This window comes from Centruroides sculpturatus, unplaced genomic scaffold (assembly GCF_000671375.1).
Source record: "Centruroides sculpturatus isolate CEXI.00-Female unplaced genomic scaffold, Cexi_2.0 scaffold1303, whole genome shotgun sequence".
Taxonomy (NCBI): Eukaryota; Metazoa; Arthropoda; class Arachnida; order Scorpiones; family Buthidae; genus Centruroides; species Centruroides sculpturatus.
This window is the reverse complement of record NW_019385530.1, coordinates 150,411-174,170: the sequence shown is the minus strand read 5'-3', so window position 1 is coordinate 174,170 and position 23,760 is coordinate 150,411. Positions and strand designations below refer to the sequence as shown.

At 33.2% G+C, this 23,760-nt stretch overlaps 1 protein-coding gene across 2 annotated transcripts; it reads left to right on the top strand.

The window, feature by feature from the left end:
* The first annotated feature begins 7,774 nt into the window (after window positions 1–7,774).
* LOC111639866 (Ig-like V-type domain-containing protein FAM187A) lies at window positions 7,775–13,226 on the top strand. Of its 2 annotated transcripts, none has more exons than XM_023385817.1 (8): window positions 7,775–7,908; window positions 8,125–8,259; window positions 10,440–10,668; window positions 11,987–12,139; window positions 12,217–12,375; window positions 12,453–12,637; window positions 12,708–12,857; window positions 12,921–13,226. In XM_023385817.1, exons 1-8 carry the CDS (start codon window positions 7,826–7,828, stop codon window positions 13,093–13,095), a joined length of 1,269 nt encoding a protein of 422 aa, XP_023241585.1. In that variant the 5' UTR covers window positions 7,775–7,825; the 3' UTR covers window positions 13,096–13,226. The 2 variants fall into 2 exon arrangements, with proteins under 2 accessions (XP_023241585.1, XP_023241586.1); XM_023385818.1 differs by having other exon boundaries at window positions 7,818–7,903.
* The last annotated feature ends 10,534 nt before the right edge of the window (window positions 13,227–23,760 follow it).

Sequence of the window (23,760 nt, the reverse complement as noted above, 5' to 3'; positions counted from 1 at the left end):
ATTAAATTAAAATTTATTCAAAAATGACAAAACTAAAAAGTCATCTAAGACATCATGCAAAACAAACAGGATTTTAAAGAATTAAAAGCTATTAGCTTTTTTTCAGTAGCATATCATATAAGGAGCAGTTATTGACAATAGGCTTTATTGATGGAGGAAATGCATTTCCTCCATCAATAAAGCCTATGTCAATAACTGCTCCTTGTATGATATGCTACTGAAAAAAATAAAGCTTATATTAACAACTGCTCCTTGTATATGTTACTGAAAAAAACCAATAGCTTTTAATTCTTTAAGATCCACAACAAAACCAGTAAGAGAACATTTAATTAAACAAATAACAGGTTGAGGATTACAAAATCCACTAATAATTAAATTTTGAATTATGAAATAAGGTTATAAAAATTCAAATTATTTAAAATAATCAGCAATAAATTTCATTATCTCTGACAATCTAGTGAGTTACCTAATCTATATATTTATAACATAATTCATGTATTTTATATTTTCATACAAAATTATATATAATATCTTTATTAATTTAAAAAGTGGAAGTATCTTCAGGCATCATTAATTTCTAAAAAATTTTGGCATACTTTGCTTCAAAAAGTGCCTTTTTGTATTATTACAAGATGTTTGATATGCTTAGTTACACCCAAAGACTTTTTTCTATATTTCCAATTATCATCTGAATATGTTGAGATTTTTCATAAATGTAATATAAGCATTATAAATGTATATAGTATTTTATTATTATTATTATTTCATGATTATTGTCATGTGAGTTATCAGACATTGTAAGAAGATCAAAGCTATGAAAGATTATATAATCAAATTTACTTATAAATCATAAGTTTTGCTATAAGTAATAGATATGTATATATAAATGGTGCAGTTTTCTTTATATTCCTTTTAAAATCAATTTTTCAATGTAGTCCAGGCAAAAAAAAACAGTAATTATTTCTGTAGAATTAACCCATGAAGTTTCATCAATTTTTTGAGGAAATATTTTTTTGAAAAATTGATTTTAAAAGGAATATAAGTTTTGCTCTTTTGCACAAGTACTCGGTTTAACATCTAAAGCAAGTTAATATATTTTTTGATTATTTCTCACCAATGAAGTGTAATATAAATGACACAAGGCTTTCTTTACATCTGTTTAATTCTCTTTTTCTATTTGCCGAGATGCATTTCTGGTCTTTGCCCTTCTTCTGTCAACTTTTTCTATTAAGGTGTTATACATTTAGTTTTTCAAAACTGTATAATAGTGTGGTTTTCACTTTTACATTTTTGAAAAACTATATGTAATACCTTAATAGAAAAAGCCAACAAAAGAGGAGCAAAAACCCAAAACACTTCTCAGCAAAGAGAGAAAGAGAATTAAACAGACGTAAAGAAAGCCTTGTGTCATTTATATTACATTTCGTTGTGAGAAATAATCAAATAAGAAGATTGACACAGTTTCATATAAAGAAGAAAAAACAAAAAGTTAATATCTCTTTTAAATAAGAGATTCATAAATATTATTTTAACGTCTATCATAAACATATTGATTTATACTATAAATATTTCATCTATACAGCTATAGTGTAAAACAAATACTAATGGTTTTATTTTTACTAAATATATTATCATTTTTGTTGTTAAAAATTTCTTACAAAACTAAAAAAAATACACAGATTATTTATTACAGTAAGTTATGTAAGAAATGGAATGTAGTTTATGTTTATTTTTCATTACAACTTTTCTTAACAGCAAAATAAGTTGGAATCTATCACAATGATTGTTCAAGATGCAGAACATCCAATTTTGTTAAAATCCTACCACCTGTAAAACTACACCTCCAAATATACATTTTCTAATATTTTTAAACATAAATAAATATAGAGTTCTTATTACAAAACACTAATTTACACATTTTTCTCAGGAATTTACGTAAATAAATAATAAAAGTTGTTATTAAAGATCATCTCTAATACCGCTAACAGAAACTATAAATTATTATATCGTATACAGACACGACCTACATTAGAAAAAAATTTAATACATTCATTAATAAAATTTCTCTCCAATTTTAAATACTAAATTTAACCCAAATGAAAGCAATCATTATGAATGTATTAAACAGCAAGATAAAGAACTATTTTCTGCTTAGAGATGCTAATAACAAAACAAGATTAATTTCTTACAATGTTTAAATTAAGGAAAACAATTAAAAATTTATTCAGTAATCAATTTCATTAACTTTTCCTCAATTCAGTTTCAAAATTAAATACTTTTAAACTATTTTAAAATGAATGTATTTTCAATATTTTACTCACTACTTCAAATTCTATCTTCAAATTAATATAGAAAAATATCAACATGTGAATAACAATTTTCCTCTGTTTTAATGAATTTCTTAGGTAATTTCTTAGTTTTAATTGTTTTTTATCCAAAGAAACTTAAAGTAAGATACTCAAATAATTAAAAAATATACGCGAATTGAATGATAGTAATCACATAATTCATAAAACTGCAAACTCAATGTATTTTCCAGCCACACAAATTATAAAATCTGCACGACTCACCTAATGATGAAATTGATTAGATTACATAGTAGAACACGTGGGCGCAATCACCGTCAAAGAAACTTACAAGATTTCATTTTTCAACATCTCTGCTCTTTTTCCTTTTGCAAATAAACAAAAATACCTTTTTAATACTTCCCCTGTTAAAGTTACTACTTCATTCCCACCAGAAATCGCAATAAACCTTAAATTGCCAGCGTCACCTTTCGGTGGAATGTGGCGAATGAATATTTGTAATCGACGTAAATTACTTGAAAGGGATTGCATAAATGAGATTTAATAATTGTAATCGATCGATTGATCAATTTGATCGATTGAGAAAAAAACAAAATGTTTATCTTTCGGAATTTAAAGTACGATATTCAAATAAGTTAATCAAAATTTTTGGTATTTTCTATTAGAGGAGTTCTTGCAATCCCTAAGGGAAAATATGTTTTCGTCGAGATAAATAAGGCTGGCTTTTTATATAAACAACGTGAAATATAAGCCACATATTTTACATTGTTTATTATCGTAAAACATATACGGTAGTTACATAATAAATATTGTATTAATTATTTTAAAAATAAATATCATGTAGAAAAGTTGAATAGTATTTATAGAGTAAGGAAAATGCTTCTTGCAATATTACTTTTTATTTAATATAAAGCTGAATATATCAAACATTGAGTAATAATCACTCTTATGCTAATAGAGATGCATTTGAATAGCGTGTATTGTTACGTCAGATAGAGGCACCTTTTTAGTTATTGTAATGAAGTGTGAAATTATATCAAATTGGTATAATAATGTACAGTACACTATTCTGACAAAACGAATGAATCTTAAATAATTTAGAACAGTATTTCTTATAAGAATGGGGGAACATTTTTGGTGTTTCTTCAATTGCGAGAACTAATATATACAGTAGTATGTATCTGCCTAGGTGTATGCGAATATTTACGTACAGTACATTATGTGGTAGATAAGTATGTATATAGGTTATGAAATATCGATGAAAAGCATATAAATTAAGAAAACAAATATAAATTTTTTATTTAACAACGAGCGATTATTTATTGTGACATCGTCACAATGCCAGGATGTAATTTTTAATCATATTTATTTATTTAATTTAAAATATATGCTCTCCACCTCAAATTAGTAGTGGTCCCTGTGCATCATACTTTTCCTTTAACAATAGAAATGTGCCTGTCATCTATTAACTGCTTTCAGAGAAAACTTTGAATTGAAATAACGTGATTTCTGGTGAAAACCGGGAGCTCATTTATAGTTAATCGGGCCTCCTGCCCCTAAGATTTCCATATCTAGTCTCAGATTTTATCTATTCTCTGTTCTCGAGACTAAAGAAAGACGGGTGGACAGATGGAAGACAGTGGGAATTCATAGGTCTACAACTTTTTCAAATTTCAGCCCAACAATAATCATACTAAATACACGTAGTAAATTTTTACTTATAACAGATGAGATTGGATTGGATTGACGAGAGAAGAAAACGCTGACTCAACGCTTGGGCGATCTGTCAAAAGGATGGCCCGGGAGACTTTCTATGGGAAACTGACCCCATATTTAGGCATTAAACATGTGAAGAAACCCCGGAAAACTACATTATGTATATATTGAATTTAGTGTATGTTTATATTGTATATACGTATACAGTCTGTTCTACTATTATTGTTTTCTAACTGATACTTGACCAAAGCCCATTGGACAGGAGAGAAACCACGACCGACTATCAGTATTCACTGGTTTACCGATTATAACACTCTGTTGAAACACCGGTAGCACCATCTTGAAGCCCTCTTGACACAATAGAACTTTTGTCTGGAACGTATTTTTAATTATTTATTTATTTATTGTAGGATGCAAATTTCTCGAGATATTTGCGTGTATCGATTAAAATGGAACACCTTGTATAAACCGAGCTATTTGACGGCTAGATGGCCGAGCGGTTATTAAAGTGTCAGATTTGATCCGCTCCCAGAATCAAATCTCAGACAGATCGAAAAATCCTATCTGGATATATTCGTCCCTCACCTCCTAGCCGAACCCATAACGAGCTTTACAAAAAGGTTCTCTCAGGGGTCATAGGGCGTAAAGAGTTTTTAAAAAAGAACTATTTTTCTCCGCCCACCAGTGACCAAGTGGATAAAACCACTAAACGCTGATGATCGTAGGTTCGATTCCCGTGATAATCAGTATTCAGTTGTTTTTTTAGTGTCTAACACCTAAATGGGGACCGGTTTTCCATAGAAGTCGTTTCTGGAGATTTTCCTCTTGGTGGATGGCCCATGTATTACATCGCCTTACAACCATCAATTCAGCTTAATCCTGTTTTTCAGACGGAATGCGCTAGTAACCCGTACCGACACATAAAATAAAAAGTATCGATAGCTGGTAAGTAGTACCGGAAGTTGCTCAATAAAAACAATTGTATAGTCATTAAAGGTTACACTTTACAAAGGACACACGTATACAATATTTTGTGATATAATACCTAGCTATTAGAGTACATTAAAAAAATATACAATTTGCGTTCTCAGAAAATCGTATATAATTCTCAGAAAATCGTATATAAATCATATAAAAATATTTTAATTTGAGTCCTATGTAAATTTATTCTGAAAGTTTCAATATAAATGTCCAATATATCATAGAGTTATAACACAAAATTTAGATCTGTTGTAGAGAGAATATTGTCTATACGTTTATTACAGTTTGATATATCTGAAAATAATGTTAAAATTACGTATTGTCATATGTGATTAAAAGATCTATTTCTATTGTTTAAATAAAAATTTATATAAAGCAGTAGAAACAGTTTACAAATGAGTTAACAAAATAAAATGGTTTGAATAATGTACGGTACTCCTATCTAGAACAATTAAAGTTATAAATTCAGTGGCGTACCGTGGGTGTCAGCCGCCCGGGGCGGAGGAAAATTTCGGCTCCCCTTATTTAGGTATTTCAATTTAAAAGACCAAAATTCAGTTTTGTCACAGAACAAGCAATAAAAAATTCGGTGGTAGTGCAGCGACCTGTTTAAAATAGTTCTATTGGATATTAGTGGTGTATATGAACGCGAATGAATCGTACAAGAAAAAAAAAGGTCAACAGGTTTCGCAGGATTTCCTCGGATGAAAAAATTACTAGTTCACTCGGACGGCGAGCCGATTCCCGGACTGTCCGGACGATAATTATCACTATCGTAGGCGCGATGCAAGTATAGATTAGGATATTTCAAATTTTTACAAGATATTATTATTATTTATTGTGAAATTTTGCCGCCCCCTAAAAAGTGCCGCCCGGGGCGGGCCGCCCCTGCCGCCCCCACTACGGTACGCCACTGTATAAATTTAATGTTCGGCTAGAGCCGGAGATGAAGCAGGAATTGTAGCAGAAGCCAGAAAATTTATCTGACGGCCATATTCTTCTTTTTCTTTATCCCGTGGGTTAATATGGAGACTTCAGTCATGCTTGCTCTGTTCTCCGAAATGCGCTGCTCGGTGTTTAGGTGGCGGCCAGATGACCGCAGCGGTTTAACTTATGCTCTGGGGGCAAGGTTCTATGGGCTACGACTGCCTGGATTTTTCATGAGTGCAGAGGAGGAGGCAGCCGTCCTCTCGGGATTCAATGTTGTATGGGATCTGGTTGAAGAAACTGCGTTCCCCGAAACCCCGAAATTCATTCAGATAAGCGGATGATGAATACATCGGACCCGTTTCCCTCAGCTTCTTGTCGACCCCAGTACAGTGGACCTTTAGGGCATCAGTTCTGAGCGGTTTTCCCCACAAAATATAAATATCAGTGGCGTACTGTAGTGGGGGCGGCAGGGGCGGCCCGCCCCGGGCGGCACATTTTAGGGAGCGGCAAAATTTCACAATAAATAATAATAATATCTTGTAAAAATTTGAAACATCCCAATCTATCGTCGGGACAGTCCGGGAATCGGCTCGCCGTCCGAGTGAACTAGTAATTTTTTTCCAAGGAAATCCTGCGAAACCTGTTGACCTTTTTTTTTCTTGTACGATTCATTCGCGTTCATATACACCACTAATATCCAATAGAACTATTTTAAACAGGTCACTGCACTACCACCGACCGTACCGGCGGCTGACACCCACGGTACGCCACTGATAGATACAGAAAATTTATTCAGAGCGGAGATGTACCCGGAGCCATGATTACAACCATACTTCTGAGGACTCATGTTTTTTACAAATTGGGTGTTGTAACGTTGTGACTTATCTGTTGTAACTTGATTTGAGTGTCGGGTCAGGGGTGAACATTCCAACATATCTTTCGGGAGTCGGAGAGAGTTCTTGTGTACAAGAACTCGTAGTCGTCACCCCAGTCGGTTGTATCGAGAGGGAATAAAGTTAATTGTTGATTAACTACGTATTTTTTATGTGCAACAGTGTCGAAAACAAAAGCGATATAAAATTGGGTTCTCCTGAGAACTCTTATTCTCTCTCTCTCTCTCTTCAAATCTGTTCGACAATGCTTACCGGTTCAACCGCTGAGTCCTGACATCATTCAAAACTGTTAGCTATAAAGTTTCCGGTGATATACCTGTTGTTACGGATTCGCCAATCTTCGAGGATGTGATAAAAAATGATCGATCAACCGCTAATGATGGCATTTCCAAATAGAATCCTTGGTGAAAAATAGTACTGGAATATGCGAAGAATCGGACATGAGACGTAGAAAATTTTATACGTCTGTAGTATAAATAAAGATCTTGTCTCGAAAGAGAAATTCTGCATCCTCTTCTTCTAACGACCCAAAACCAAGATAAAATAGATTAAAACTTCATATACATGTATCGAGGGAAACTGACCGGAGTCGGTTCTCTGATTGAAGGGATCCACGACAACAAGTAAAAAATTTTTTATTTATTATTTTTAAGTTGTAATTTTTAAATTGAAGATTTAAACATTTCCCATGTCGTCCGTCTGTTTGTCTATCTGACTGTCTTTTGTTACTCTCGAGAACGGAGTTAGATAGATGAAAATGGAGACCAGATAAGGAAAGCTTAGGTTCACGTGGTTTTTTAAAATAAATTCATAAAGCGGCATATTTATACCTAAATAAATTTGAATAAAAAAATAAAAAAATAAAAACTTTTGAAATTACCATGAAAGAATAGAAATATATTTTGCAGATGTTAACAATTTGTATTAATTGTGACGCATTGTTAATTATAGATATAATTATAATATTATTATAATATTTGTTAATGTTTTTACTGAATAATGCATGATTTTAGAATCTTAATTTGTATTTGGATAGCCATTCCGTTCATCTTCTCAAAAAACGAAATATCAGAGGAAGTAAAGTAAAAACCTTTTATTTCTCAAGTATTTTATTTTCTATTTCGATAAAAAAAATAATAACTTTTATACTATTCTGTTTTTTCTTAATAATTTTATATTAAGCTGTTTATATTTCTTAACGTTTATTTTGCTATTATTAACAAATAATATTCATTTACACAAAACTTAAAGTTGAGTTTTCCTATAATTTCTAATTTTTATTATATTTTATATTTCAGGGAAACACCTAAAATTATTGCAGAGAGAACGATGGAAGATTATCAAAAGTGCCTAAAAGAAGGCAAAAAAATATTAGAAGCCGAAGCGGTTCTCGTAACTTACGGAATGAAAGTTTTAATGAAATGTCACTATTGGTATTTTATAGCTTAATAAAACCTATAATTACTTGTTAGATATAAATTTAACTTATTAAAATATAATTTTATTTTCTCGGCTGTTAAAGTAACAGTAGGAAAGTATTATAATCGGTCAAATTCTATCCTTTCGGGTTTTAAGATTTGCCAATAGTTACTGAGAGAAGAGCTGAATTTTTAAAAATAAAAACATACCAGAAAAGCACCACATTTTCTGTTACTTAAAAAATTCATTTGGTAATATTATTGATAAATAAGTTTTGCTAGTACACAGTAATAGCATTAACATTAAATATACCATACATATGCATTAACTCTTTCCACCCTGTGGACACTAAAAGAGCCTCTTTTAGCAAGCCCGTTATGGGTTTGGCCAGACCCACAATGGGGCGGCCGGGTGGTGTGAGACGGGGCACGACATATTTCGCCTAGTTCTGGTCATAATATTTTACTATAATTACTAAAATATCAATAAATCTCTAAATCCATTTAAGTTATCATCTTAAAATTTATAATAAGATAATAAGTCTAAAAATATGTTTATATATACTGTATTGAGTTAAAACTTCACTTCAATAAATTTTCGATTTCAAATTCAAATGAAACGAAATGGTGCTCATTTTTATTTGCAGACCGGTAATGTTTTTGTATACACAATAGCGAGTTGAAGCCCAAGTTTTAAACGCGAAAACGTGTACGTCGGACGTTTAGCGCCGCTTTCCTGTAAGCCTAGAAGTTTGACAATGGTGTTTGGAATGTCGAGCATAATTCCACTGATATTTTTTTTAATACTCTTTCCGCCGTGGGCACTAAGAGGGCCTCTTATAGCAGGCCCATTATGGGTTCGGCTAGGCCCACGATGGGGCGACCGGGTGGTGAGGGACGGGGCCCGACATTTCATTCATTCATTCATTCATTCATTTTTATTTAAGTACTTGGTACATGTCCCGGCCCCGCTAGAGCATTACTAGGATGTTATACATATTCTTAAATATATATAGTTACCAATATTTGTATACATATACAATAATAACAAATAGTAATAAACAATATGAGTAAATAAGTTATATTTTAAATACGCTTATGACGTATATTAGGATAAATAAAATTATCAAAACGAATTATAATGTTCAGATAAACAAAAGAAAATAAATAAATAAATAAATGCTTAGCAGTTTACAGCTGTGCAGAAGAGCTCTTCGAGAACATTGCAGATGTGTACTTTAAAGTCTTTTGTTCTAAGCAGAACTTTATGTGTCAGTGAATATCACTTGGACCCAAGTAAAATCAGTGTTCAGAACAGTCCTTATAAAAGTTAGTGGTTTGAAAGTTACTACACACGTCTATAAATAGTTTATAGTTGTGTAGATTCATTGGAAGAAAAAAAACAAGAAACAAGGTTGAGCCATCAATAAGCGGAATGCCCAGCGAAGATTGAGGTATGTCGATTATGCTGCTGTTGTGCAGATCATCTAAGCACGAAGGAAACATAGCTGAGCTACATATAAATTAAAAGCCCAGCGAAGTTGGAGTAGGTGAATTTCACTGCTTTGTAGCACATTGAATGAATTAGGGCTCTTAGGTACATAAAGCCCACTTCACAATGCGCTTTGAAGGACCATAAAGCACTTTACACGTTGCCCATTGAACTTTGGAGCACCGTATAACACATTGTAGCATATTGCACATGTAGCAACATAAAACACTATAAGCACCATGAAATACTTATAGCACCACACAACAAATGAAAGCACTAAACACACTTAATCACATTGCACTGTAAAGCACATTTTGAAGCACCATAAGCACGTACCCGACATATTCGAACGGACCACCCCCCATAAATTCCCGGGAATGCCTTGACCCGTCCGAATTCGATCCCGGGTCCCCCAGAGCGGTAGGCTGCCACCTTGACCACTCGGCCATCCGGCCGTCTTAATTCCACTGACTATCCAAACATCATTGTCAAACTTATAGGCTTACAGAAAAGCGGCGCTGAACGTCCAAGTACACTTTTTCGCGTTTTAAACTACGGCCTCAACCTCGCTATTACAAACTTTGAAAAAACTGATAAACGGAAACATGATAAAAATTGTTATTTAATTAAACATAATTTCGTTATATATTACAAGAATAATTATGAATATTGAATTTTCTGTAATCGAAATTTTCTTGAATAGTGCCCACCCAAACGAATCAGTATCGAGAATTTGGAGAGTAGCTTATGCAAAAACAGCTACATACGAAATTGTAAAATTGGATGGAAAACGGACTAGAATTCTTTCCGATCTTTCGCTTCTTATTATAAAGCCGAAAGATACAGATTCTGGAATGTACTACTGTAATGCAGAAAATAAGCTTTATGCTCGTTATAATTTGGAAATTGTCGAAGAAGAACCGCATCATATTGTAAGTAAACGTATCTTTATATCGTATTTTAAAGCAAATAAAATGGAATTTTTGTTTTTTAAAAAACAGAGTCCAAAAATCGTCCTGTATCTTATAATACAGTACAGTATGAAGTTGCAATCTCCCGTAGGCTAATGAATTCACCAAATGGTTTTCAGTAGTCTACAGATAACTCTAACCAAACTCTTAAATAAAAATGTTATTGTTTAATTAAACGTATAATAATAATTATTATTATCATTATTAGAATGAACACTTTTATTTGCATATAACCGTGTAGAATATTGTACAGTAATGGTAAATGACTTCTTTTAAACTCTTGTTTTTTCCGAATAAATAAAAATGTGCACTCTAGTTTTAATCTTTTAAAGCCAAAATATAGTTTAAAAAATATCCAGCAACGAGTTGCCTAACTTCTCCGGCTATTATGAGATTTGTTAGAAAATTTTTTTATTTTTAATTACTATAAAATGGCAAAATGCTTAATTTTGAGAGTAGAGATGAGTTTTATAAGAAAGTGTAAATGTTGATAACAAATAAAATCTCTATTAAGTTCTACTCCTCTCGAAATATGACATGTGATCCTCTCTATCTCCTCACTCTCTCGACCTTTCACCACCAAAATTTAATCTTGATGTTTATTAGAAGAGTTCAACAAATAGTTACGAATTTACACGAATTGTATCTAACTTTGAAATGATTTTAAAATAAAGCTGTGGATTTAAATGCACTTTTAAAGAATGAGTCACTCGTAAACCAACAAAACTGTTAGCAGCATTACTTTCACATTTTTTTTTTTTTTTTTTTAATTTTTTGCATTGTGTCCTGCAAAGTATGGACCTGGCACTGCTAGGTATTGTTAAAGTTTTCAACTTGTCATCATGCTTTTTATTTATGCCAATATAGCTTTTTCATTCGGAAATATGTGGACTTCTGCAAATTGATTATCCGAATAATAAATCACTATTGCCGGCATGTCTATATAAATCATCAAACACACGCAAGTTCTCGCCATAATAAAAGACACGAAAGACTATTGTCTTGTATAAACTATAACTGTTGTAAGACTATAGACATAAAATTTCAAAATCAACTTTAATGTCGAAAATGTAAAAATTGGACATAATTAAGATGGAATATTTGAACAATACAGATTCGTGTTTAATATTTTAATTTAATTATGTTCAATTTTTATATAGATAGATTATTAATAAACTTTTTCTATGAAGTAATCAGTAATTCAGCGTGAGAGTGACCAATATAGCTAGTATCATTAAAACAATTTGAGAATATAGGCCATATTTATTTTTTAAAATAGATTCGACAAATTAAGAAGAATTCGTTTCAATTAAAAAATGTTACTTTACCGGATAAAAATTTAATCATTGCAAGTAAGTGGAGTAATTGGAGTAAATGTGACAGATGCGGTAAAGTAGGACGTAGGAGAAGAATTGGAATTTGTACTGTTCGAGTGAGTAGAATATCTTTTTTATCCTACATAATAAAAAAATAAAAAAGATATTTTTCAAAGTCATTTGTATTACATAGAAAGTGAGAGTAAATAAGCCAACTTTTCCTGTAAACGAAAATCTGCTATCCGTATATAGAAATGGTATTCCTTGTCGATCCAAACTTCTACCAAAAGCTATCAGAAATTTACAAGAGATTAAGGAGAGGAAAAGTGAATTTTTAGTTGGATTTTGCAAAGTAATTTCTACATTATTCGATGCTAAGTGTTTATTTATGGGTCATATTTGATTAATTCGTCGAACGTTTTCGTTTAGAAGTCTTGTCCTACTCCACCTCCTATCGAATATGTGACCAACAAATTAGGTCAAATAATCGCAATCATAGATCGAAGCAAAGGGGAATATTCTCTTCGTGATCGTCTTCCTACAGTACCTCCCATTGTGGCTAGAGAAACGATTTACCAAAGCGAAGGCAGCTATTTAAAATTAGAATGTCCAGGGTTCTTACTATTTTTATTATATTAGATAATAAATTTTGTTATCACGTCCTCAATTTATATTATCTTGTAGAAACACAGGCGTTTATTTGACATGGAGGAATGAATCCTGGGTATTAAATCCTAGTTACGTTCATATCAAAACAAAAGGAAGAGTTATGATCGATTTTATAAATACTCTTCACATCAGACAACTTCGTGCCTCAGATACTGCTGTTTACAGGTAAATTGACATACAGTATTTGTTTATTCGTACTTCAGACTCTTTAATTAGTTTATTTTTTAGTTGTTGGGAAGATAATAGATTAGTCGGAACTGTTCGTTTATATGTAACGTCGCCTATTCCCAGAAAAGAAGTTAGTATAAGTGCTCTCAACCTATGCCTTCTTGCCACTTTTCTTGTTATACTCTATGTGACAATCATGGTAATCAAAAATAGAAAGTTGACCGCTGAAGCGTAGTCATTGTCATATTTAAGAATTTATTTATTACAAGAATGAATTATAAAATGTACATGATTAGTAAATTAACTGAAGAATTAAATCAGCATTCAGATAATAAAAGAACGTTTTTTATAAGTTTAAGAGATATAATGAAGAAAATTTGTCAAATACTTAATTGTAGTTATTCAATAAATCATTTTAAAAAAATATAAATTATTTGTTCTGAGTTCATATTTTTTCGTGTCGTATTGAAATTTTATTGTTACAATGAAAGCAGTGTTAGCAATCTAATGAAATGCAAACCTGTTTAAAATGCATTTAGTCTCCGAAATCAATATGTTTTGATGCAAAACATGACGGATAGATCTGTAACACAGAATTTAGCAAAATATAAAATACAGTATATATGCAGTGAAAATTTTACGTATATATGAACAAGTTTCCGGCGCTACAATACACAGATGATGTAGATATTTCCAGTTACATGAAGAGTTTGGTCTCTATTATGCTCTCTGGCATGTCAGTCGTTATTCAACGCCACATGGTCTGGTTTAATTATTTCTTTATTTTAGACGTGAATAACGACTATGTTCGAGGGTCATTAGGCAAATTTGTGTTACGAAAGTATATGACTTTTTCAGCCAGAGCGCGTAACTCCAAATTTAACGCTCAATATCTTTGAAGGTTTGATGTTAACACAACAAAAACCTATATGTAAAATATAGTATATTTAATTAATTTCCATACGAAATAACTTTTTTTTGTATTTTGTTACATATTTAATAAATTTTATTGCTCATAATAAAGTACTCTTCTCTACCAAACCGAAAGAATTTTATCTGCACAAAATACGTTTTAAGACACGGACTTTTAAAATATGCAATCAAATTTACATCAACGTGAATTGTTTTTAAGTTATAATGCGTAAATTTTAGAAATAAACAGCTCCTGCGACATTCTCGCGTCAGTGTTGTACTATGGCAATTTAATCAGCAATTTTATAATTCCTTAAGATAAAATAGCACATTTTATCTAACAGGATTACGTACAATATAAATTAGAGATAATCAATCTATTAAATTACTTTTCCATTCATAGATAAGAAAACTCTAAATACCAATAAAACTTAAATAAACAACTTAGTTTTTTTTAGAATTTACTTTTCATGAGTAATAATTATCGTAGCAAAAGGAAAATTGCCTTCAGAAGGCCACGAAGGACAATAGTCATCATCTAGATATGGCTGAGCTTGACAACTACCAACTCCTAACAGATTACTCACTCTAACTTTGACTTCCCTTTTCATATCATGCTAATAATATCCATAACCATCTGGTCCATCTAAATTCTACTTTTTTTTTTTTAATCAGAAAGCACAACTTTTTTCCACTTCTTGGTCCAACTCGTGACAGATTTAGCCTATTGAAGTATTTTTTGCTTGTGAACAGATATCAGATTAGGTATCACTTTCCTTTTTCAGTATTTTATATTGTTGTTATCACGAACACATCACCGCATCGTCTGAGGGACACCAGATTTTGGTAAATTAGCAGTTATCTGTCTAGTAGATAGCTGCTAATTGCTATTTTGTAAGGAAGAAAACCTTTCGTTTATCTCTGTCAGTTAATTTTTTCTTGCGTTCACTTCTCTCCATTTTCCACATTTTTCTTGTTTTGGCTATACGTTGGCCACAGAAGTTTTAGAATTATTAATTATTGCAGCTATTTCTCTGAAACTTTCCAGCACCTCGTAATTTGAATATTAAAATAAATTTAAATACTATTATATAAGTAAATAATAATAATAATAATATTATTATTATTATTATAGAATTTAAGAAAAAATTAATAAGATTAAAAATTACAGTCCGGAATGACGATGTCACAATAAATAAATGCTCGTTCTATTTTTACTTTTTTCCCCCTCTCTGTTATAAATAACAGAAGGAAAGTATGGCCAGTGGTGTAGCGTGGGTGTCAGCCGCCCGGGGTGGAGAAAAATTTCGCCGCCCCCTTATTTAGGTATCTCAATTTAAAAGAGTAAAATTCAGTTTTGTCACAGAGTAAGTAATGAAAAACTCCGTGCTAGTTTGCCACCTTTTTAAAATCGCTGACCTGGACGGCAGGTGAGGTTTGTTCGAACAGAAGTTCTTGACGCATGCGTATATCATTTTGCAATGCGAAGAATAATTTGCAGTACATGCCGGTTCTAAATCAGTTACAGTTAGCGACTAGGGAGACTTGGGTAGGAGTAACGTAATTTAGATGACTGAGCCCTATTGGATATTGGAGGTGTATATGAGTACGAATGAGTCGTACAAGCAAAAAAAAAAGTCGACAGGTTGCGCACGATATCCCCGGGCGGCGAGTTGCATGGTAACACTATTCCTTGCTCATTTCAATCGGTCCGAATCGTAGGTGGACGAAAGTCTATACAGTGGTACCTCAGGATACGAACGTCCCAGCATACGAAATTTTCAGGATACGACATGAAATTCGAACATATTTTTGCTCCACGACACGAACAAAAACTCACCATACGACGTTACATTAGTTCACAGCGCCATTTTTTATTCACTTCTGTTCGTCGGTCTCAGTCCGCGTGTTTGCTTTGTCGTGGAAGGATCTCGTTCAATAAAGGAAATCTTGAGGTATTATCAGAAAGTGACTGATTTTATTGAAAAGAAACATCCCAAAAAGATTCACATTGGCCGTATTGCTGCTCAGAGTAATGACTTTTGCCTAAGTCATTTTAGAAACATTTTAAAAGTAGGCAAAGCCAAACCTCTTTGGATAGATATTTTACCAAGCGACCTCTATCCAGTGAAAGTGCTGGTGGAAGTGAAGAAAGAAAACAAAAAAGCAGTGAATAAAAAAATTAAAAAAAAAATATAAAACAGGAAAGATAAAAATAACTTAACACTAATTTTTTAAAGTTATTGTTACATTATGTTATGTAAGTTAAGTTTTAGTATTATTTCCCTTCTCCCTCTCTTCCGCTACCAGTTTACACCTCCACCGTCGTCTATCCTCAAAGGTAAAGTGCAAATAAAACTACATTTTTTTATCAATTATTATTTTATTATGGTTATTTATACATTTACGACTACAAAACGCATTTTTCAGTGTTTTCCTTACTACAGTTTTTTTTAATGTACAACTTAGCTTTAATTTGAGTGTGTTTTTCGTGTTGGAACGAATTATTTGGTTTTACATGTAATCGNTCTGCTAGTATGAAATAAAATGGTTCAAATTCTTACAAGATATTATTATTATTTATTGTCAAATTTTGCCGTCCCCTAAAAAGTGCCGCCCGGGGCGGGCAGCCCCTGCCGCCTCCCTACGTTACGCCACTGAGTACCGCATTCAATCAAAAAATAACCCCTCCAAGATATTTTACACTATTGGACTCAGAGGATCTTGAAATGTCGAGAAATCTAACAGAAACCCCTCTTTTTTTATGTATGGATGTTAGTGTGGGTGTATGGGAGGAGGGGCCCGATTTTGTGTTACTCTGTTTGAAATTTAATAACTCCTGTGCTTTTCGTCGAAAATTTCCGAAATTTTTCAAGGAGGTTCGTGTTTTAGGGAGATTGATGCTGTTGAATTTTTGTGGTTAAATGTCGACAGGGTGGACAGATAAAGGGAATCGTGTGTCATTTCTGGAATAGGTCCAGACTTAATTACGACTTTACTCGTTAGTAGCATTTACAATTTTTTTATTATTATAAAACCCACCCCTACCTTCTAAATTAAGTTCATTGCCATCGTATAATAGTTAAAAATGTAAAAAGATTTTAATAAGATATAACAGATGTTGCCGGAAAAGTTAAGCAAATCGTTGTTGGATTTTTAAAAAATTTTTCCCATGATGTTTAAAACGTGTTTTATCAAAAGGCTCGCGAATCTCATTTTAATGTACTTTTATTTTTCATGCGACTTTTTCACTACTGAATTCCATGTTTTTCAAATCAAATTTTGCTAATTTTTGTCTCATTATGAATTTTTGCTCTTTTCGTCACTCCTCATAACTGTTAATAATGTTTTAAATTATAAATTAATCCAAAAATGCGCAAATTTAATATTTTTATAAATATCGAATCTTTAAACAGTTAATATGAAATTCAATGTTTTATTAAATANGTTCAAATTCTTACAAGATATTATTATTATTTATTGTCAAATTTTGCCGCCCCCTAAAAAGTGCCGCCTGGGGCGGGCCGCCCCTGCCGCCTCCCTACGCTACGCCACTGAGTACCGCATTGAATCAAAAAATAACCCCTCCAAGATATTTACATTATTGGACTCATAGGATCTTGAAATGTCGAGAAATCTAACAGAAACCCCCCTTTCTTTATGTATGGATGTTAGTGTGGGTGTATGGGAGGAGGGGCCCGATTTTGTTCACTCTGTTTGAAATTTAATAACTCCTGTGCTTTTCGTCGAAAATTTCTGAAATTTTTCAAGGAGGTTCGTGTTTTAGGGAGATTGATGCTGTTGAATTTTCGTGGTTAAATGTCGACAGGGTGGAGAGATAAAGGGAATCGTGTGTCATTTCTGGAATAGGTCCAGACTTAATTACGACTTTACTCGTTAGTATCATTTACAATTTTTTTTTATTATTTTAAAACCCATCCCTACCCTCTAAATTAAGTTCATTGCCATCGTATAATAGTTAAAAATGTAAAAAGATTTTAATAAGATATTTAACAGATGTTGCCTGAAAAGTTAAGCAAATCGTTGCTGGATTTTTAAAGGATTTTTCCGATGATGTTTAAAACGTGTTTTATCAAAAGGCTCGCGAATCTCATTTTAATGTACTTTTATTTTTCATGCGACTTTTTCACTACTGAATTCCATGTTTTTCAAATCAAATTTTGCTAATTTTTGTCTCATTATGAATTTTTGCTCTTTTCGTCACTCCTCATAACTGTTAATAATGTTTTTAATTATAAATTAATCCAAAAATGCGCAAATTTAATATTCTTATAAATATCGAATCTTTAAACAGTTAATATGAAATTCAATGTTTTATTAAATATAAAATGTATACACAATCGTGAAAATTCCACGTACTGTACAAATGTAATTGTTGAAGTAATTATAATTCTGGTTTGAACACATATGGACTGCAAGGTTTGTTTGGTTAAAATTCAACGTGGAAATGGTTTCCTCCTGTAGTGTATTATTCTGTGGTGAAATGATTTTCTATAGAACACCAGTCGAAATGTTATAAGTTGCCTTGGCCAGTTATAGTCGTTTAATGTCACTTTAACCGAAGTACAAGAACGAATCTCGAATGGTTCGAAATATCCGTTCGTAAATTGAGATGGAAAATCAAGTCCAGTTGATTAAGTAGTAGCCGGGTGAAAGGTCACTTCCGGGTAGCTGTGTCACATTCGGCGAAAGTCGAAATCCGTGCAAGGCCTCGGCAAAGAAGAGGTTTATGTTTTCCAGCAGCAAAACAACCTTTTCCACCAAGGCCTTTTACACTCGACGGATTCTTCCACCATTTCTTCGGACTCCTTTCTGTCCAGTCCCGTCTCACGTGACCGTATCTCGACCGTCCATTCCGGAACTTCGGGGTATCGCCGCTCCANTTTGAAATAATAATAATAATAATAATAATAATATTATTATTATTATAGAATTTAAGAAAAAATTAATAAGATTAAAAATTACAGTCCGGAATGACGATGTCACAATAAATAAATGCTCGTTCTATTTTTACTTTTTTCCCCCTCTCTGTTATAAATAACAGAAGGAAAGTATGGCCAGTGGTGTAGCGTGGGTGTCAGCCGCCCGGGGTGGAGGAAAATTTCGCCGCCCCCTTATTTAGGTATCTCAATTTAAAAGAGTAAAATTCAGTTTTGTCACAGAGTAAGTAATGAAAAACTCCGTGCTAGTTTGCCACCTTTTTAAAATCGCTGACCTGGACGGCAGGTGAGGTTTGTTCGAACAGAAGTTCTTGACGCATGCGTATATCATTTTGCAATGCGAAGAATAATTTGCAGTACATGCCGGTTCTAAATCAGTTACAGTTAGCGACTAGGGAGACTTGGGTAGGAGTAACATAATCTAGATGACTGAGCCCTATTGGATATTGGAGATGTATATGAGTACGAATGAGTCGTACAAAAAAAAAAAAAAAAAAAACATAAAATAAAATAAAAGTCGACAGGTTGCGCACGATATGCAGCAGGTAATCTCCGAAACTACTCATTTGATTTCAAAAATTCTTTCGCCAATATTTAGAATGGAACTTCAGCGTGGACATAGGCTGTATATTATTCCGTTAAACATTCATATAAATTGAAATATATAATCTAGGTTAAGGCTTTTATGTCCAACTGATGGCGCTACGAGTACGACGCCCTAAGTTTGCATTTCTGTGAGGCATTATGCTTTTCGGTGAAAATGAACTAAAGCAGATCATCATCTATCTATTTATATAAATAAAAATGTAATGCTCGTTTGTTCCTACCGATTCCTTTGAAATTTTGACACAACGCTGCATTCGAATACGCACGTGTTTTTATATAATATACATGTGGAAATTCAACCCCACTGAAGGGAGATGGTTAGGGTTAAGGCTTACGGTAAAGAACTCTGCTTCTATTATACTATTTTAGATGCGGTCTTTTGCGTTTTTGATTGCGTTTTAATAGGGTACGTCAACAGAATGTACACTAAGTAGAAATTTTTCTAAAAATTCTCCCCCGGGGGAAGTGTTATAAATTTATAATAGATACGTTTTGAGCCACAACAACGCGTGGCGGGGTCTGCTAGTATGAAATAAAATGGTTCAAATTCTTACAAGATATTATTATTATTTATTGTCAAATTTTGCCGTCCCCTAAAAAGTGCCGCCCGGGGCGGGCAGCCCCTGCCGCCTCCCTACGTTACGCCACTGAGTACCGCATTCAATCAAAAAATAACCCCTCCAAGATATTTTACACTATTGGACTCAGAGGATCTTGAAATGTCGAGAAATCTAACAGAAACCCCTCTTTTTTTATGTATGGATGTTAGTGTGGGTGTATGGGAGGAGGGGCCCGATTTTGTGTTACTCTGTTTGAAATTTAATAACTCCTGTGCTTTTCGTCGAAAATTTCCGAAATTTTTCAAGGAGGTTCGTGTTTTAGGGAGATTGATGCTGTTGAATTTTTGTGGTTAAATGTCGACAGGGTGGACAGATAAAGGGAATCGTGTGTCATTTCTGGAATAGGTCCAGACTTAATTACGACTTTACTCGTTAGTAGCATTTACAATTTTTTTATTATTATAAAACCCACCCCTACCTTCTAAATTAAGTTCATTGCCATCGTATAATAGTTAAAAATGTAAAAAGATTTTAATAAGATATAACAGATGTTGCCGGAAAAGTTAAGCAAATCGTTGTTGGATTTTTAAAAAATTTTTCCCATGATGTTTAAAACGTGTTTTATCAAAAGGCTCGCGAATCTCATTTTAATGTACTTTTATTTTTCATGCGACTTTTTCACTACTGAATTCCATGTTTTTCAAATCAAATTTTGCTAATTTTTGTCTCATTATGAATTTTTGCTCTTTTCGTCACTCCTCATAACTGTTAATAATGTTTTAAATTATAAATTAATCCAAAAATGCGCAAATTTAATATTTTTATAAATATCGAATCTTTAAACAGTTAATATGAAATTCAATGTTTTATTAAATATAAAATGTATACACAATCGTGAAAATTCCACGTACTGTACAAATGTAATTGTTGAAGTAATTATAATTCTGGTTTGAACACATATGGACTGCAAGGTTTGTTTGGTTAAAATTCAACGTGGAAATGGTTTCCTCCTGTAGTGTATTATTCTGTGGTGAAATGATTTTCTATAGAACACCAGTCGAAATGTTATAAGTTGCCTTGGCCAGTTATAGTCGTTTAATGTCACTTTAACCGAAGTACAAGAACGAATCTCGAATGGTTCGAAATATCCGTTCGTAAATTGAGATGGAAAATCAAGTCCAGTTGATTAAGTAGTAGCCGGGTGAAAGGTCACTTCCGGGTAGCTGTGTCACATTCGGCGAAAGTCGAAATCCGTGCAAGGCCTCGGCAAAGAAGAGGTTTATGTTTTCCAGCAGCAAAACAACCTTTTCCACCAAGGCCTTTTACGCTCGACGGATTCTTCCACCATTTCTTCGGACTCCTTTCTGTCCAGTCCCGTCTCACGTGACCGTATCTCGACCGTCCATTCCGGAACTTCGGGGTATCGCCGCTCCAGATCAAGGTATATAGAGGCTCCAGATAATGGACGACAGATGGGCGTATGCGACTTCTCCATCGCATCTTTCGGAAGCATTCGTATTATCTATATATATATAAGCCATTGTCATATCCCGTCTGTAACGGTATGCCTAAGACGCCCACTAGGGGCGCCCTAGCGATAATTTTAAATTAACAATAAATTATTTTTATTTGTAATAGGAATTTATGATTGATATGAATTTATTATTTATACCACAGAATGTTATAAATGATTATTATATGCCTTGATTAACCTTGCGCCGCACGTTTACAACATCACGTGACTCACAAGTCAGTGAACCTCGCGCATTGACTGACGGGAAATTTGTTGAAGAAATGGCGGATACATTTAAAATCGAAGTTTACAAGAGAAGGTAAATAAACAAATTAAACTACTGTATTTTAAAGTTTTATAGAATGTTTAATTAATAGGTAGAGATGTAGATCCGTATGATGCGATTGGGACTGTAACAGAGCTGTAGAGCATATTGATAGGAACAAAAAAGTCAAAGGAACCGTGTCTCATGAGAATCCCGGGCTACTAGTACCCGTATAACACGAGACGAGGACTAGGCGCCATCCTGGAGCTCGGCATGGTCGGAGGTGTGCCACTCCTTCAATTTTTTGAAATTGCCCATTCTGCAAAAGAAAATGAGCGAATGTTGTGAAAACAGAACTTGCATTAATTAAGAAATATTCATATTCTGATCTGAATTGTAAATTTCTAAAGCAAAAATGATTGTTTTAATTCTTTCAAAGTCAGAAATGAATGTTATAATAAAATCTCTATATAATAATTTTAATCTTTTCGACGATTATTAAAAATCGTCGAAAAGATTAAAATTAGTTTAATTTTCGATATAGAAATTAGTTTATAAAAAAATTGTGCTATTCTGTTGACTGCCGTAACACAAAACATCCGTGAAGAGAGATGAAACGAGACGACGAATGAACTCGAATTATTCTAACTAATTAAAATTCAGACGAGATATTAAGGTACTGTATATACGTATGTAGCGATTTTCAATAAGAATTGATCGGTTTCCTTCGGTGGAATCGGATCTTTTCCTTTGAATCGGTTTCCCGAAAATAGTCTTTTTATTGTTAGTTTTCCAAAGCAAAATGAAAATTAATAAATAGCTTACTTTAAATCTCTTATTTTCCGCTATAGTTTATATATTACATACGTGTATACCTTAATATCCCGTATGAATTTTAATTAATTAGAATAATTCGAGTTCATTCGTCGTCTCGTTTCCCCTCTCTTCACGGATGTTTTGAGTTACGGCAGTCAGCAGAATAGCACAATTTTTTTATAAACTAATTTCTATATCGAAAATTAAATTAATTTTAATCTTTTCGACGATTTTTAATAATCGTCGAAAAGATTAAAATTATTATATATAATAGAGATTTTATTATAACATTCATTTCTGACTTTGAAAGAATTAAAACAATCATTTTTGCTTTAGATTAGAATATGAATATTCAGATTAGAATATGAATATTTCTTAATTACAGATACAATTCAGATTAGAATATGAATATTTCTTAATTAATGCAAGTTCTGTTTTCACAACATTCGCTCATTTTCTTTTGCAGAATGGGCAATTTCAAAAAATTGAAGGAGTGGTACATCTCGAGCTATGCCGAGCCCTAGGATGGTTCCTCGTCTTATACTGGTATAATACGGATGCTTCCGAAAGATGCGATGGAGGAGTCGCATACACCCGACGTCAAACGGGTGGTCGTCATAACTCCGGACGACAGCGCCCGTCTCTCGTCCATTATTTGGAGCGGCGATACCCCGAAGTTCCGGAATGGACGGTCGAGATACGGTCACGTGAGACGGGACTGGACAGAAAGGAGTCCGAAGAAATGGTGGAAGAATCCATCGAGCGTAAAAGGCCTTGGTGGAAAAGGTTGTTTTGCTGCTGGAAAACATAAACCTCTTAGCCGAGGCCTTGCACGGATTTCGACTTTCGCCGAATGTGACACAGCTACCCGGAAGTGACCTTTCACCCAGCTACTACTTAATCAACTGGACTCGACTTTCCATCTCAATTTACAAATGGATATTTCGACACCATTCGAGATTCGTTCTTGCACTTCGGTTAGAGCAATGTTTCTCAACCTCTAACGAATCGTCGCCCCCTTCAACGTAGTATCGCCTCCTTCAATAAAACCGTTACGTAGTATCGCCCGCCCCCTTCACTTCAAAATTCCGATGCCGTGGGCCAAGGCTAACTCCAAATTCGTACTGCATTGAATAGACTATTGACTAGTATAATGTTATTTGTTTAATTATTGTACGATATAACGAATAAAATATCTAATTATTCTTAATATAATGTCTTACTATATCGCCCAGAAAATTATTTTTCGCCCGCAAAATATGAATTG